This window comes from Caloenas nicobarica, chromosome Z, assembly GCF_036013445.1.
Source record: "Caloenas nicobarica isolate bCalNic1 chromosome Z, bCalNic1.hap1, whole genome shotgun sequence".
Classification (NCBI taxonomy): Eukaryota; Metazoa; Chordata; class Aves; order Columbiformes; family Columbidae; genus Caloenas; species Caloenas nicobarica.
The window spans coordinates 109,690,375-109,707,302 of NC_088284.1; the positions used below are offsets into that span (position 1 = coordinate 109,690,375).

General features: G+C 48.2%; 1 protein-coding gene across 5 annotated transcripts in view; it reads left to right on the top strand.

The window, feature by feature from the left end:
* Positions 1-16,427, top strand: part of TNNI3K (TNNI3 interacting kinase) — a 50,546-nt gene extending 34,119 nt beyond the window's left edge. For 4 of the 5 annotated variants that reach the window (XM_065655907.1, XM_065655905.1, XM_065655909.1 and 1 more), the window contains 8 exons: positions 3,773-3,825; positions 5,128-5,180; positions 6,326-6,458; positions 7,342-7,484; positions 11,378-11,437; positions 12,935-13,104; positions 14,776-14,855; positions 15,837-16,427. In XM_065655907.1, the coding sequence (XP_065511979.1) occupies positions 3,773-3,825; positions 5,128-5,180; positions 6,326-6,458; positions 7,342-7,484; positions 11,378-11,437; positions 12,935-13,104; positions 14,776-14,855; positions 15,837-15,907 (763 nt within the window). In that variant the 3' untranslated portion in view covers positions 15,908-16,427. The remainder of the gene's footprint in view (positions 1-3,772; positions 3,826-5,127; positions 5,181-6,325; positions 6,459-7,341; positions 7,485-11,377; positions 11,438-12,934; positions 13,105-14,775; positions 14,856-15,836) is intronic. The other variant, XM_065655908.1, reaches the window with a different exon arrangement.
* The last annotated feature ends 501 nt before the right edge of the window (positions 16,428-16,928 follow it).

A 16,928-nucleotide genomic window follows, 5' to 3' on the forward strand; every position in this document is an offset into this window, starting at 1 on the left:
GAAACAAAAGCCCACATGTGTATAAATATGCGTATAGATGTTTGCTCAGTGCTTGGGGAACTGATGAATTCCTGTAGCGTCCCTAGGCAGTGTGGTGCACAAAGGGCTGTGTGCACGTGGAGCAATGGAAAGGAGGCCACGGGAAAGCTGCGCCTGGGAACATCATAGAACACTTCGGTTGGGAGGGACCTCCAAGGTCGTCCGGTCCAAAACCTTCCCTGAAGTTGGGCTGACTTCAGAATCAAATGCCTGTATGAAATCTAGTAATAGCACACAGTGCTGGCTTCAAAGCTTCTCCGGCAGAACAGTTCATTTCATATGGCAAAACCCACCAGCAGGTTAGACTGAGCCCCTCACAAAACACAGAAGACAAGACATTTTGGACTAGACTCAATTTTGGTCATTTTGATTGCCAGAACTTCAGTCCTTTGCTTCTCTGTCCCTCAGTAAAGAATTTCTGCTGCCAACAGCTTTCATTTCAGTCCCACCGTCCAGTCAAAAGCCACGAAACGGGGACTGGTGTTGGGAGAAAGACAGGCAGAGTTTCAAGATCGAGGTTTTGAAGACTCACTGACCCATCTTTGCGGTGTCACAGTGCTTGTAAAACAGTAGTGTCTCCTAAATGACCAGGGAACGTGTCCGTCTTTGAGAGGTGTCACCAGCAGTGTCAAAGAAGCTGATTTGATTTAATGCTCACTGCCATTTGCTGAGGCTTAAAAGACTGTGAAGGGGAAAAGAGGTCTCCTTTTTTCCTGTCTTTCTTATTTCTTTTTTGGTCCATTAGGTATTAGGCACATAAAAATAAAATAAGATTTTTGAAAGGGTATATATCTGATAACCCTGTTACTAGCAAGTGGTTTAGTTCCACAACATATCGACAAACATAAGAAACATATAATTTGTGGTGCTGTGTAAGATAAGAGTTGGCAAAAAGAAAGTACCTACTCCAACATTTCCCATGCTTTGTAACTGTTTACTGGTTTTCTCTATACTTTTGGCAAAGTAAATATCATTTGAATTATCTTTCCAGAATGACCAAGTGCATTTAAGCTAAAGCAAGTGTTGCCAAAGAACTCAATTGATGCGTACCCCAGAGACCCACAAGGAAAGGAAATTCAGACACTGTGCTGTGCTGACAGACTGCGCTGCACCCCCCTCTAGTGACCAGTCTTGGCAGGGCCAGATGGAAACTTGCCTTTGCAAGTATTTCCTATCAGAGAAGTTCTGCTCTTGTTTTGGTTTTGCATGATGTTTGTGGAATCATCCCTGGGAATTATAAAAAATGTCCTTTTTACGTGCAGTGGTTTGATGGTTGAAGAATGCAGGCTCCTAGGATTTATTGTGATTTATAACGTCGGCCAGCTTAGAGGATAAATTCAGAAGGGAACACTTCAGTCAGGTCATTCAGTTACAGGGAAAAAATATCATCTTTTTTTTACAGCACATTATGAAATGTTTGCTTACCATCTTAATTCAGGACAAAATCAAATGTTTCAATCTTGAAAATGTATGGAAATACCTGGGCTTATTTCCCAACCTACTCTGCTAAATGAGTTTATTTCCAAGACCTTTGAGGCTTACATTTTCTTGGGACGTTAACCTAGTCTCTGTTTATATGTTATCAATTTTCTGCAAATGCCTCCATCCCATTGCCCTTTCGTTAATAATTCTGACACTTCAGCAAATGGATAAAGCTGAGCAGGTACCAGAAAATCGGCAAGAAGTCCTTGAACTTTTGTCGTTCTTGTGCTGTTGTGCTCTTCTTAGGTGGTTCTGTTGAGATAATGGGGTTTGAGAAGATGATACAAAACATCCAGAGTATTTTAAGTTCTATCTATTGCTCTGAGGAAGAAATTCTCCCCTCCTCATTGCAAACATGCGTTGGGTGCTCGTGGCGGACGCCAGCCCGGAGCACAGCTCAGTTTTTGCTGGGTTTGCAGCTCTGCTACCTACCTGCTCACAAGTTGACACTTATCAAATGCATAGGGAATATTTACAGTCTGATACAGAAATATTTTTGTAGTTGTTTTGTTCATACTTGGAAGCTTATTTTTTTTAAATCCTCTAATTAACAAAAAGGACGCATATGCAGGGTTAGGTTTCCTGCCAGGAATTATCCATATGCCTCACTGTCTTTGAGCAAATAATACGTAAATAAAGCTGAATTTTCTTCACAATTCCTTCAATAAATGGATTTTAACCACCACACAAATCTCATAATTCACCTCTTTGGTTCTAGCAGATTTAGGACAAATCCAGTAGATTTAACGTTAAGCCTCAAAATATCTCTGCTGACAACGTAAGGTACAGTTCTGCTTATCCGAGTCCTTACATCCACCGAGGCCAGCAGTTGCTATGGCTTCAAAGATTTCACAGAAATCAAAACACTTTGATAGGTGTCAGAACCAGTAGTTACCTGTGATAGAAGATTTCTCTGATCTCTGGATGTCCTGACAGAGATTGCCCCGTACATCTGCTGACCAAACAAGGATTTTCCTGCAGTTATTCCTTTCTTCCTCACTCCAGAAACTGTCTGGGGCAAAGAAGATGATGTTCTGTTGACATAAGAACCTGACACACACAGGTCTAATCGGAATGGCGCGTTTTCCTGGGATTTCCTGCTGCTTGCAGCTCAGTTAGAAGAGGTGACCATGAACTTCACCCCGGCTGCAGATCTGGGGTCCAGGGCACTTTGCGGGGTGCAGAGGCGGTTCTGGCTGCAGATCTGGGGTCCGGGGCACTTTGCGGGGTGCAGAGGCGGTTCTGGCTGCAGATCTGGGGTCCGGGGCACTTTGCGGGGTGCAGAGGCGGTTCTGGCTGCAGATCTGGGGTCCGGGGCACTTTGCGGGGTGCAGAGGCGGTTCTGGCTGCAGATCTGGGGTCCGGGGCACTTTGCGGGGTGCAGAGGCGGTTCTGGCTGCAGCAGCTCCCGGCTGACTGTGAAACCCGCTGGGTTACCCCCAGCTCCGCTCTCCGCGGGGCACCGGCCGCCGCCCCAGACCCCTCCTCGCTGCCGCTCTGAGTTACCACCCCCCGGCCCCAGGGGTGCTGATCACATCGTATGGGCCAGTTTGCCCAGGGAGCCCTGGAAGGAGATGCCACCCAGGGGTTCCACTACCACAGGGAAAATGCACTGCAATGAAGGAGTTTAATAATAAGTACCTTTTTCTCATTAAAGTAGAATTTACATTATCAAGTGTGGTTATTAAATTGAATAGGACTTACCATTGTGTCATCATCTTTTCCCCAGCTTAATGGATTTCTTATGGCTTCTGGTGATACATTCTATATGGACTCTTCAGATCTGTTCCTTCCTACTATACATTGGCATAAATTTGGAATTACCACTGTGGGCTTACATTTATGTAAGCCTTAAAAGAGAAAATAATCAGCCAATGTAATTTTGTTTAAAGGCCATCACTGTATTTATATTCAAATATCATCTTTTTCACTTCATCAGCGTGATTCAGTGGACATATTGAATAAAGCTGTTGTACTTGATCTGTAACTGTTTAGAGAAAACATTTTGCTCTAGTATTGATTGGAAACTGACATTCTCATTTATTAAGCTATTGGGTCTGCCCTCTCAGAGTTAGTGTGTACTTTAGAACAACAAAGATGAGATTTAGCTGAAAGTTGTTTATTTATAGACATTTATATACTAAAGCAGGTAATTTGAACTCCTCAAGAGTTTAACTATGTACCAAAAACTGTAGAATTTTCACCATCTTTAACACACTATTAAACGATTACCTATATTTTTTTTCTCCAGCCACAATATTCTCCTGTATGAGGATGGTCATGCAGTTGTTGCTGATTTTGGAGGTAAGGAGTTTTTATGAAACATTTATAAATTAACGTCAGATTCTCTAAACCGAAATACCTGCTGACTGAGAAAATGCTGTGGAGGTTGCTCTTCATGTCGTTGTTAAGAGAGGACACAAAAGCTTTGGGGATGAGACAGCGCTGGGTCTGTCCCCTCCGTTAGCAGGAGCTGTGGGTACCCAGCAGCCCGGGTGGTGTGAGGCGGCTGCATCTGGGTTGGAGCAGCTTCTAGGGCACGTTGGAGGAAGAGGTGGAGTGACAACGCTGGTGACAGCAGATGTGCCCTCTCGTCTTCCACTGCAAGTGCTCAGGACCTGGGGACGGTGCAGTTCTGCCAGTCTGCCCACTGGCAGCCAGCCCCACGGCAACAGGTTTCTCTCATTTTAGTTGAAAGAGCAGAATGTGGCTCATTATTTCAGCTATGGCCCTCAGTGACTTGTGCTCAAAGTCAGCCTGGGCTGGCTTTACTCTGTGACTCTGTCTGTCCTGCACTGTCTCGGTGCTTGTCCGTCCAGCTCCACCGGAATGGTCTGGTTGGTGCCAGGTGGAGTCCAGGCGCTGGGCTTGGCCTGACCGCTCACAGCTGCTGGATGCGAGACGCGGCCGTTGTCACCAGGCGACGTCACCACAGGTGTAACCAGGAGAGATGCATGAACACCAGCCTGGTGTGGGAGGTGGTGTCAGTGTGACCGTGTCCACGAGCGCCCAGAGGTGGCCAGACCTGCTGTCGCCAGCCCCAGGCTGGGACAATGTGGGATCAGCTGCGGCGTTGCTGACACACTCTTATTCTTACGTGCATTTTCCTGATGTGTCAAAGGCATCCGAGTCCTGCCTGGGGATTTGTTTATGTGTCACAAAATGTGGCATATCCCACCTTCACTGCAGTCACGCCAGATCTTGTCATGTTTAGGTGGGCTGCTTTTCTGACATCGAGTAAGACTGGCAGGGTCTGTGGGACTGCAGTTCAGTGCAGGGCTCAGCGTGTTGTCAGCCCAGAATCGGTTATATTGACCGGTACAAATAACCACGAGCTCACAGATCGAGCTGCATCCTCAGTTGCTGTAAACTGCACTAATGTCGGTGGAGCTCTGTAGGTTTGTGCCAGTGCTGAACGGGGCTGCACGTTTCAGGAGCCCCGTTGTCTGTACACGTCCTGCTTGAAAAACAGTTATCACCGTTCCCCTGGACTCTCAAAACCCCAAATGCCACAAACCACAACAAGCGCTTTTTACTAAGACTTTTGTATAATAAGATGGGCATTGGCTTAACAGTAATTTGTTGTTGTTGTTCTGTGTATTTCAGAATCTAGGTTTTTGCAATCTCTGGATGAAGACAATATGACAAAACAACCTGGGGTTTGTTTCTTGTTTTGTTCCACATAATTAGCATAAAACATACAGGCAAACTCAGGTTAGGAGAAAATGATACTAGAAATATTTTTGTTGGAAAAATGAATCGGTATAGTATTTTATCTCTCTTAATGTTTCTTTGTGTTTGGTTGTCTTTTTACTTTAAGCCTTTTTAATAACAGAGATGAGTGAATATACAATATCTGCAATGGAAAATAATGCTTTATAAGGTTGTCTTTGGAGCTCTATTTACCCCAAAATCCTTAGTAAAGTGTCATTTTTTTAATCCACCCTTCCCCACTCACACACACACGTTACTGGCAGGTGGTTCCTGTGTCTAACAGGGAATTAGTTATTCGACACTGATTTTCTTTCAGAGTTCTTTTCTCCATTGCAAGCCTGTTGCTCACAGAGAGGCAGCTTCACAAGACAGTGTTGGTGTCTGCACAGGTTTAGTCCAGATGCATTCTGTGTGTCACTGACACTTTGCACCATCTTAATGACTAATTGTGGAACAGGGTGGGTGATGCTAAATCCAGGGCTTGGCAATCACCTTTTTACCAAATGCTAATAGGTTTTGGCTGTGTGAGGAGCGAGCACTGCTGCTGCAGGCTCTCCTGGGAAGGGCTGCCCTGCAAAGGGTGTAGATTCGGCTACTGGGTGCGAGGAACCTGCACAACCCCCCTGAAGTCTGCAGCAGCCTCAGGATGGGGCTTGTGCAGAACGCGGTTTGCGCAGAACGTGGTGAGGTCCCCAGAGAAGCACCAACCCAATGCAGTTATCAGCAGCTTTTCCCTCCGCCAGCTGGAGCAGCAGTTAATTGGCATTACACGGAATGCTCAGACCTCATAATGTGGTCTCCAGGCTTTGAGGCTGGTGTCCTGCAGTTATTCTAGCACCACTCTCCTGTTCAGACCCTGACCAGTCTGGCTTTATGGTGCTGAGACAGCTGCCATGCTAATGCTGTTACTTATAATGTGCTGCCTAGATTTTGCAAGCCAGGTGGAATTTTTTCCTGGCAAATTTACCAGTTATTTTATGGAGCAATGGAGACAGGGAAATAAGAAAGGAAAACAAACATAGAAATACAAAAGATGCGTATGCGAGGAGGTAACCCCTGTTGATGTGTTGCCGGCGCGTCCCGGGCGCAGAACCTGCGCTGGATGGCCCCCGAGGTGTTCACCCAGTGCACCAGGTACACCATCAAAGCCGATGTCTTCAGCTACGCTCTGTGCCTCTGGGAGCTGCTAACGGGTGAAATCCCATTTGCTCACCTGAAACCAGGTAAGGTGCTCAATTAATTAGTATTTAAATTTCTCTGAACTAAAGGAGTAGCTACACTGTATAATTCTAACCATTTTTTACTGAAGTCTGTTATTAAGTGCAGACAAACGCTGCAATGAGGACAGACAATGGCTGAAATTATTTTTGTGATGAATACTATGATGAGAATGGGATATGGTTAAAAAAAATAAGACCATTCTTGTTACAATCTCATGGTTGCAATCTTACAGTTCCCTGCATATCCCATATACTCTCATCACATCACTTTAGGCTGTCAGGCAAACAAAGTATTTTACTTAGCTTTTGATATGAGTTCAGAATACATTGGTTTTGACTTGAAAAATTATTGCTCAAAAGGAATGAGAGCAATTAACCATGTGTTTGGATTCACTCACTAAATGTGCAAACCCCATTAGGAAAATATCTTCCCGTGTCTCAGTCAGCAGTGGCTTGCACTTATGAAAGGGCAGTCACTAGATTTTTACTGGAGAAATACTTTAAATTAATTTTTGTCTTAGACTGTAACAGAACTAGCCGTGGGTTATTTTAAGAGACCCGAGTCTGTTGACAGTCTATCTGAACTGAAGTACACCTGTCACCCTGTCTAAATCATGAAGATAAAAAGATATTTTTAAAGAGAGTTGAAGCTTCACTCATTTTTGCCCCTGAAGGCCTTTTCTCTTAGGGTGTAAGCTACATTAGGTTGTCGTGGCGCACGCCCAGCGCTAACAGCCATGTGTTTCCGCGCCGGGCTGCGGCTGCCCGAGCTGTCTCCACGGGCAGCGCGGGCTGGAGATGCCCGTGCCAGTCTCTGTCCGGGGGTCGGGTGGCTCGGCGTGCGTGTCCCTGCTGGGGGTCTCCTGGGGGGGCTCTCCCTCCGCAGGGGTGTTTGTTGCTGAGGCTGCACTCCCCGCAGCGGCGGCCGCGGCCGACATGGCGTACCACCACATCCGCCCGCCCATCGGCTACTCCATCCCCAAGCCCATCTCGGCGCTGCTGATGCGCGGCTGGAACGCCTGTCCCGAGGTGAGTGTCCCCGCCGCGGAACGGGGCTTCTGCCCGCCCTGTGCCTGCCTGCACGGCGCTTCCCCACAGCCCGCGTTCCCAGGGAAGCGCCGCTGCACAGAGCCCTGGCACGGAGAACGGGGTGCCAAGAGATACAGAGGGGTGGGCGAATCAAGGAGGAAAGCCAATTAGCATTTAGCCCTTCAATGAAACTATAAGCAATTACGTAGCTTTGGTTATGACTAGAGCTATTATGGAGTGAAGATTTAGCCAGAGCGCTCTCAAGAGCGAATGCTCGCAGGTTTCCCTGCACGGTCCCCCCGCCAGGACCGCAGAGAACAGCCGGTGGTGTCACCCCGTGTCCCCGCTGGGCAGCAGTGGGGTTGAAGTGCCGCGTTCCTGGGCCGCCTGGCTCCTGGGGATGCTGCTGTCCCTGTGTTGCACAAAAGGCTTTAAAATTCAACCAGTTAATTTCATTGAACATTGTAAAATGTGACCATAACATGGAGGGGTTTTTTTAAAGATAACTTTGTTGCTGGTTAAAAATACCCATCAGCTCTCTGAAGGATAGAATAGGAAAATCCTGAGTTCTGTGCTGCTCCTCTGCTTTTCAGTCAAACCAAATATACCACTTTCCTGTCCCTGCCCCGTATTAGCCCAATATTCTGCTGTTTAGGTTTCCTTTTAACCTGACGGCCAGGTTAGGAAACTATGACAATCTCTTACTTGGACCCGGTTAGGTTACTTACTTGGGGGTTTTTTATAGCCACCTATATCAGCATACAGGAGGAATAACATGTCCTTGAATTTTGCTTATGGCCACTGATTTACTTGGATATGTCCTCATTGAATGCATAGCGATGGAAAATCAAACTCTGCTTTTCCTTCTGGATTTTGCATTTCATTCTGATTCTCACCTTACAATCCTCTCTGTTCTCTTCTAAAAGAAAATCCACCGTTATCAGTCTTTGAAGGGCCGTGCAGTGCTGTACTCCCCAAATCTTCCCAGTGGCCCCAAGCGCCTGTGTTGGTAACAGCTCTGCAGAAATCCCGGTCTGGGGACACGCGTCTTTAGTGCCCGCAGAGCTGCGCTGGGGCACGGGAACGAGCCGCCGCTCTCGTCGTCAGGGTCCCTCGGTCTGGGGGTGCATGGATGCTTTATTTGCCTTTAGCGTTGCAGGAGGCCTCTTTTGCTGTAGAAACTGGCACATTTCTTTGTCAGACCCAGCTAGAGACTTGACTATTGTTTCCCTTTCCTGAGCTAAGCAGTGGTTATGGGATCCCATAGTGAGATAATTTCTTGGCTTGTGTTCACGCTGGGATGCACCTGGAGTCCTGGATTCGTGCCCTGGAGGCCCTTTCCTAGTCAGCCTGGCTTAGAAATAGGGGCTATGAGGTGTCCAAACCCGTCCTGGACACCTGAGAGCTTTCCCAGCCGGGGCAGTGCCCTAAAGCACGTGCTGGGGGCAGGGGGTGTGTGACTTTGGGCAGCCCGTGGCTGCACCCAGCTCTGCCCCTTGCTGTGCTCCTGAGGGACACAACACGTCGGCGTGGGAATCGCGGAGAAAACCCATTTGCAGTGCAGGGCGCAGCTGCTTGATCTCATTGCTGGATTATTTATCCCTATTGGTGTTTCCTGCCCTCTGTGAGCTGATGTTGGGGGCGTGGGGGGTGGTTTGTTTTCCCTGTAACTATAAAGTAGCTGCTAAAAATCATCAACATGTAACTCGCATTCTGTTTAAAATTATTAATAAGATGTCACAGTAAATTGTTGACTTAAGTAAGCGCTATGTAATGGATATAGTCACAGTATCTTGTTAGTATTTCCACAGCTCATTTAGCCCCAATAAAAAGAAACCATCTTTTCAGAATCCTAATGCACTTCATTACTTATCAGTATCACTCCAACGTCACTTAATCTTGCTAATGTTTTAGGGCTGCGTGATAGAATTACAATGCAATTGATAGCTCGGTCAGCCAGCGGATGGCTTGAACTTGGCACAAGATGTGGGCAGAAACTTATTAAAATGTGCTTTATTGAAGGTGTTTTGCTACCATTCTCAGTAAATAAAGGTTTGAGTTACTTCTGAGGGCCTTGGAGGCCCTCAGGAGGGCCAGTGAAGAATAAAACAGCATTATCACCCTCTCGTCAGCCTTGCAAGGGTGGCTGGGCAGCCACAGCCCATCCCGAACCTGTTGCACAAACCCGCGGTGCTGCTGGAAATCCAGGTTCACCAGCAGTTCCTCCCCAGTGTCTCGGTGTTCTGGTGTGTATGATAATCCTGGACTCGGTGATGTCCCTTGGACACACCACCCAGTGCTACTAGTGAAACACCACAACAAGCAGAATGAGCAAAAGGTCTGAATGCCAGAAAGCATCACATATCAATATCCATCCTACAGCATCTCACTGGAGATGCATAAAGACGTTTACTTAAAAGAGAGGCTGTTTGTTAGGGGAAAATGGTGAATTTTGGAGCTCAACAAGTGTTCACAGGTCAGAATTCTCCAAGAAGTTTGCTCAGTTTAAAACAAACAAACAAAAAGACAGAAAATTGAGTATGTCTGTTCAATTTTGCTGGATGGCTATAAAATGCCTCTAAATTTGAAAATTTATTCTTTTATTTGTCTTTGATTTCGTTCAAGATTGATCCCAATCAAAAACTAGTTCCCATGTGTTGTGTCACTGTTACTATTTACCAGGTACCTGAACACCTGTTTCCCAGAAACTTCAGGCAGTTGTTTCCACAGGCAAACTGACGACTAGAAAATTAGATGGTGTCTCTTAAGCAGCATTTTTCATTAGCTGTTTTAATTGGTAAGCTTTAATTAGAGTCAAAGTATTTGCCATAGTACCCGTGGCTTAGTTCTGTAGAGAAACAGGCGTTGCTTGAGTTTCCCGAGGCACAGCTGCGGCGCCGCAGCCCGTTCTGCCCGGGGCTCCCGCGCAGCCCCAGCGCAGGTGACGGGCTGGGACCCCTCGCTGCCCCCAGCACCTCGCGAGCTGCTCAGAGCAGCCAGGACGCTGCCAGGACACCATAAACTCGCTTTGCTCCCTCCCTCTCTGTGTCACTGCAGGCAAGGACAAGCCTGTGCAACTTAAAATGGACCGGGCGTTTTCTTTCTTACCCTTCTGAGAAAGAAATGTATTTAGAACCCATTTCGTTACTACACTTTCTCACAAAGGGCGAAAGGCTGAAGTCTCATTTGTGTGAATTGTCCCTCTGCTATGGCTCGCAGGTGCGAGGGCTGCAGGACCTTGTCCTCAGCTCTGGAACGATCCTGCCTCTTGCAGAGACTTTGTTGAGGAAGACGTGGCGATGGAATGAGGAGCTTGTTTAACAGTTGATTAATTAAGGTATTGCCAGTCCTCCTCTGGCAAACACCACTGTGCGCAATGATTTAGACCCCCCTTATTTTGAACATGAAGGACTTAAAAAGGAGCAGAATTGGTAAGGGAAATGAGATGGCTAAGAAATGCAGGGGTAGGACAGAAGCAGTGAATTTTTTAAGTGCAGTTATCCAAAGTCACTGCTTTCTTTACAGTCTGTGTTTTGGAAACATATAATAGAAAACACGAAAAATACATTGTTCAAGCCATTAATTAACTGTAAAGTTAACAGACCATATAAGTTTAGGTTGCAGCCTTAATCAGTAGATGCAATGTATTCAGAACGTGCTGTTTTCAGGAAAATTTCATTGCTTAAGTTGTCATGCACACGCCTCTTAGTTTCATAGCTCGGTCCTGAGTTTGCAGTTCCCATCAGATCCCCGAGCAGCCCGAAAGCAAAGCCCTGAAATGCAGAGGGCGGGACACGGGGGAGCTGAGGTTCGTCTCGCACCTGTGGGTCAGCTCACTCACAAAGATCCGCCGCCTCCTGCTTTGACCACAGCACTGCTTGTTGTGTTCACAGGGCAGGCCAGAGTTTTCAGAAGTGGTCACAAAATTGGAAGAATGTCTGTGCAACATTGAGGTAAGGACCTTGTTTCCACCGCGGAGCGCCCGTGCGTGCGCTGCGTGCTCGGGGGAGCGGGGCGGTGGCTTCGGAGCTCCGAGCTGCTTTGGCCAACACGGCGGGTCTGGGCGACACGTGGTGGTTCCGAGGCGCCAGGGACGGGGACCGGGTGTCGCCGTGGGCGTCAGGAGCTGCTCGGAGGGGCCGGTGAGGAGAGCGTGACCGGGGCTGGGGATGCACTTTGCAGCAGACCCGGGCAGAACTCTGCACTCCGTCCAAGGCCGCTGCTTGTGAAAAGAAGACGAGACAGACTGGCTAAGACCCTTGGAGAAAGGTGGAAAGGGGAAACATGAGGACAAATGCAAAGGCAATTCCTGCTCTGCACTGGGGTTGTTACACAGATGATGTATCCCCCCCCAGCCTGCTGTGAGATGAGTGGTGAAACAGAGTCAATGATTCAGGGCTGCAGTTCCTGAAATATTTTCTCTGTGTGTTTGTGTGTGTGTATGTATGTAAGAGGTTTGGGGTTTTTAAAAAAAAAAAAAAATTAAAATGGATCACTGCTCTTGAGCTTAAGGGTCAGACAAGACACCCATAATCTATTACGTTTCTTCATGCTCTGCCTGCAGCTGCCTGCTCTGTGCGTAGGTGGAAGCTTTTAAGTGTAAAAATAAAAAGTGAAGCACTATATTGCCAGAAACTGTGTCATCTCATGGGAGACCTGACTTCTATGAGACATTAGCAGCAGGGCATGCGGGGAGAAATCTGGGGCAAGAGCTCACATACAAAAAGAAGAAAAGAAAGGATTATTTAGCTGGGGAGTTAGACCTGAGCTGCACCGTGTCCAGGGCAAAGCCTTGTTTGAGAGGAGTTCTAAGGAACAAGATCTCTGGTAACTGAAGCATGGCAGCTGATGAGGGATGAAGATGGAAAGTTTTTCTCTCCACCTGTGTTTCCTCTCTTTTTTCTTCTCCCCTCTCAGCAAATCATACATATCCCTGAAACCAGGCGTGGTGGGACCTTTTGTGCCAGCAGGTCTGGGTCCCTGCTGCTGCAGTATGTCTGTTGTATGGTCGGTCCGTCTGTATAAACGTATATATATGCTGTGCTGCCCTGCATTCACATTGCCCGCCAGCCTGGGCTCCTGTCCCGGGACACTCGGGCCCCTGTGACCGGGCAGCGCTGTCACCGTTCTCGTACAGCGGGGACAGTCTCGGCTCCCGCCGGGGAGCCCGTGGTGTGTCCCAGCTGCACGGCGGATGCTCGCAAGCCCAGTAACTCGGGACTGAACTGAAGCCTGTCTGCTGGAAAGCCACCCAGCCGCAGCTTGGAAACCCCAGGGGATGGTGAACCGGCCGCTCTATTTGGCACCCAGTTCTCAGCTGACCAAAGCCAGGCGGCACGGCTTTTCCAGCCAGACTGCAGAGGCAACGTGGGACACACAACTTAGGAGAAAGAGCTGAGGAAAGGCTTGTAAATACGTAATCACAGTGCCTTTTTTTTTTTTTCACCCAGCTGATGTCTCCGGCCTCCAGCAACAGCAGCGGCTCGCTGTCTCCCTCCTCCTCGTCGGACTGCCTGGCTGCCCGCGGGGGCCCCGGCCGCAGCCACGTCGCCGCGCTGCGCAGCCGCTTCGAGCTGGAGTACGCCCTGAACGCGCGAGCGCACGCCGCCTGGTCGCAGAGGTGCGCGCCCGCCAGCGCCCTTGCGTGTTTCACTGTAGCATAAAAACAGTAGAAAATCAAGTCCTGCCATGTGCAGGTCCCCCATGCATCTGGAGAATAGAGCAGGCGGTGTTAGTGCCGTGTCGGAATCGGAGGGCAGGATTTGCTGGTCCTGGTCAGAGTTACCCGGTGAGCTCCCCTCTCCGCAGAGATCCGAGCCCTGCAGAAATGTGATAGGTATATTTGCTGACTCGGATCACAAGCATGGCTTGTCATCTCTGCCAAAATACAAGGCAGACGTCCTGCTGATTAAGATGAATAGGGCACACTTGCGAAAATCCAGCTGAAAATCCTAGAAATAAGAAAATTTGGGAAGAAAGGTCATACTGAAATGCCATTATTTTTATTATGTATGAGAAAGTTTGTTTCCTGATACATTTACATTCATATGGCCCCTTTTTGGCGCGCATGGCTTGTGTCTGGCCAAGCATCTGAGAACTATTTTCTAACATGCCCTCACCTCTATTAGATTCTCAGTATTGGTGGAGCTGCTTTAATGAGAGGGAGTTTTATGGACAGGGAGAACAGCTCATTCCCTCCCCATGAGAGCCTGTGGTGAAGATAAACCATGGGCAGAGAACAGTGAGCCCAGAGAGCGGCTGCGGTAATCGAAGAGGTGCCATTTTCTGGTGTTGTGTTTCTCAGGTCTGGATTTTAGTTTTTGGTTTTCTCATTTGCTCTCAAGTCGCGCAGTGACTGACGGGGCGAAGGGGCTGTGAGGGAGTTGCAGCCCCAGACAGCGCAGCTCTGCGCAGATCCCAGGCTGCTGCCCGGGCAGGACGGCGGGTGCAGGGACAGACAGACAGAAACCCCACTGTCCCAGAGGTGCAGAGGCAGGAGATACAAATGCCGAGTCCCTTTTCCTTAAGGAGAGGAAAAGCATCTCAGCCTTTGTGGGAGTCAGCATTGCTGGGGCTGTTCCCACCAGAGCACATCCTAAAAATTGCATTTCATTCGATTTATGAACATGGAAGTGCAAGAACTGCAGATATTTTTAAGGCGAAGTCACATGTGGGTTCTCTATATTATTTTACCATTAAGTTAATATCTGAGGCAATTTACTCTACCACTTGAGAGACCCAGTTTTGAGGGCAAGTTTAGGAATCTCCCATGTGTATCCCGTGGGGAGCGAGTACAGTGAAAACAGAGCGGTGTTCTCATCTCTGGCAGCCCAGCAGTGCGCTCAGCCTAAACTTTACGCTGTAGCACCACTTACAGCCAGAACTGGGAACGGCAGAGCCAGCCGTGCTCAACCGGGGGGATTCAGAAATACAATCCTATCAGCTAAAATAGGGAGCGAAACCCTCCCCCTGTTTGAGGGCTCATATGGAGAGGCAGAAGGCAAACACCTGCAGACAGACACTGAAATCTTCCACATGAAATGGAGATCAGACCCCGCATATTTGAGGGAAGTTACTTTGAGAACGGATTAAATGTGAGTGTGCATGTGATTCACGTTCTTGCTTCATAACTTTTATATTTTTTTGATTACTGCAAATGCCGGTGGCCAGGCATCAGGCTGATGTATTGGTGGCACCACCTTTCCCTTCCAACTCTGGAATTAGTTCTTGTGGTCTGGAGACGTGACATTATCAGCCATATCTAAACTGACACCTCCTCTCTCGTTCGCAGCACCGGGCAGCACCCTTCGCAGGGCCTGTCTTTGGATGACATGAGAAGAAACTTCCAGTGCTCTCCGATCGACAAAAACGGTGAGTTACTGCAGAAAACTCCTCGGCGTGGTTGCCCAGCGCAGAGCTCCAGCCTCCTGGGGTACGGGCGGTGTGAGGAGAGAGCCGGTGCCCGGCGGATGCTGCGGGTTGGGGTCTGCGGAGCCAGCCAGGTCTCAGCCGAGCTCCTGCCGCTCTCCCGCCCGTGCACCCCGGCACCCCGGCACCGGGACGGTCCTTCCTGCCCGTGCACGGGGCCGTGAACTGGGAGAAGCTGGAGCGTTATGTCGTCAGGGCTCCTTCTGCGAGAAGTGGGCAAGACAGTCCTGCTTCTGTGGTGCCCCGGGAGCATCGGGGACACGGCGCAGCCTTTTCACAGCCACCCCACCCTTCTGCTCCCCCCTGAACAGAGCTCTGCTCCCTGCTTGTTCCTGGTGCCTTCTGCCCTTCTGTCCTGCTGCATTCGGGTGTTTGTCCGTGCATCGCTGCACAAACACCCCCCAGCCTTTCCAATCACCCCGCATCAGCCTCTCCTGCTATTGCTCAGTCTTGTCTGGCAGCAGCTCCTCGGGAGGCTGTTCCTCACCCACCCTTTCTAAACAGCTCACAAACTCACTGCCTGGTTCAAATATTTAAAATGCTTATCAGAATGTTTATTTTGACCTCTGCAAAGCTCTAGTTGAAAGGGCAAAAAGTATTTTTTGATGGCAAACTTCCACTGTGTTGTTAAAATGCTGATATCTGTGTTTTTATGTCAGTCACCAAACATTCTTCGTGCTTCTTTGTGATTATTGTGAACTCATTGCATGAAAGACAGGGTCTGTTTATTTCCTATTTAAATTTTTCCTCAGGAGATGATACTGAATGGAGATTTGCAGACAGCAAAAAGGCATCAGCATGATCTGTGCCTCTTTATCTCAAAAGGATATGCACAATATTCCGTTGGCATTGTGACTGCAGGGAAGGGTGGGGAGGAGCACAGCTGTGTTGAGCCACACGTGAATTTCTCTCTGCCCCTTGCAGGGTACGTGTCGGACCCCATGAGCACCATGAGGTTCCACTCCTGCAGCGGCAGCTTTGAAGAAAGCAGCTGATGGCAAGAACCGCCCGCTGCAGAGATGCCGTCAGCCGGCACCAGCAGCTCTCACCGGCTCACTGGGCTTTCCAACAGCAGCTCTGATCATGGGAAATTAAAAAAAAAAAAACAGTTAAAAAAAAAAAAACCTAGGGCAGGATAACTTGAACTCTTCTTCTATTCTTCTAGAGGCAATTACAGAGTTAATTATGCTGTTATATTCTAGGGTCTTTTTTAAAATTAGGAAAATGTAGCTGCAAGTGATCCTGCTGTAATGTTATTCCTTAAGTGGATTCAAGGACACAACTGTTGTATTGGCCCAGTAGAGATCAGTGTTCACAACTGCCGTGTGTGGATCTGTGGATGTTATTCAGGATGCTGGTTTCCTCCCAGCCGCTGACCGAGGTCTGTGATGAGGCGCCGTGCAGCGCGGCACACCTGAACTGTCAATGCGTCGCAGGTTCTGCCGCCTCACATCGTCCATGCATGTCATTAATTTCACAGTCCTGAAGCAATAAAAATGGGGAAGATTTCACTTAGCAAGGTTTACAGGTGTTTTTTCATTTGTTTTGTTTCACTTTCTGAAAAATTCAATGAGGAAGAAAGGGAAATAAAGCTGCACATCAAGTGCTACAGATGATACCACCCAGTGATTACTTTCTCTTCGGTTCACCAACAGCCAGAAATCGATCAAGGAAGATGTTTTTAACCCAAAAAGTTCTGATTTTGGTTCCTGAAAACCAGAGGCTACACTGGCTTGGAGAACAGCAACGAGAGCAAGGAGCAGAGTCCATTGGCGTTCGCAGCTCGGTGCGCTCCCCGGTGCCTGAGCTGCTCGTACGAGCTCCAGCAGCTCCTGGGAACTACAGAAATCAGAAAGCTTCTGAAGGCAAAACTTTTGTAATTTAGAGAGCTCATTACAAGGGCAACTGCTTTCACTAGTAACTAAAATTAGTTGCTCCTTGAAGCAAACAATGTCTTAGTTAATTGGTCTCTACAGGAGAAACATCAGGCTTAGAGGAAAGCGTGTTTCATAGGAG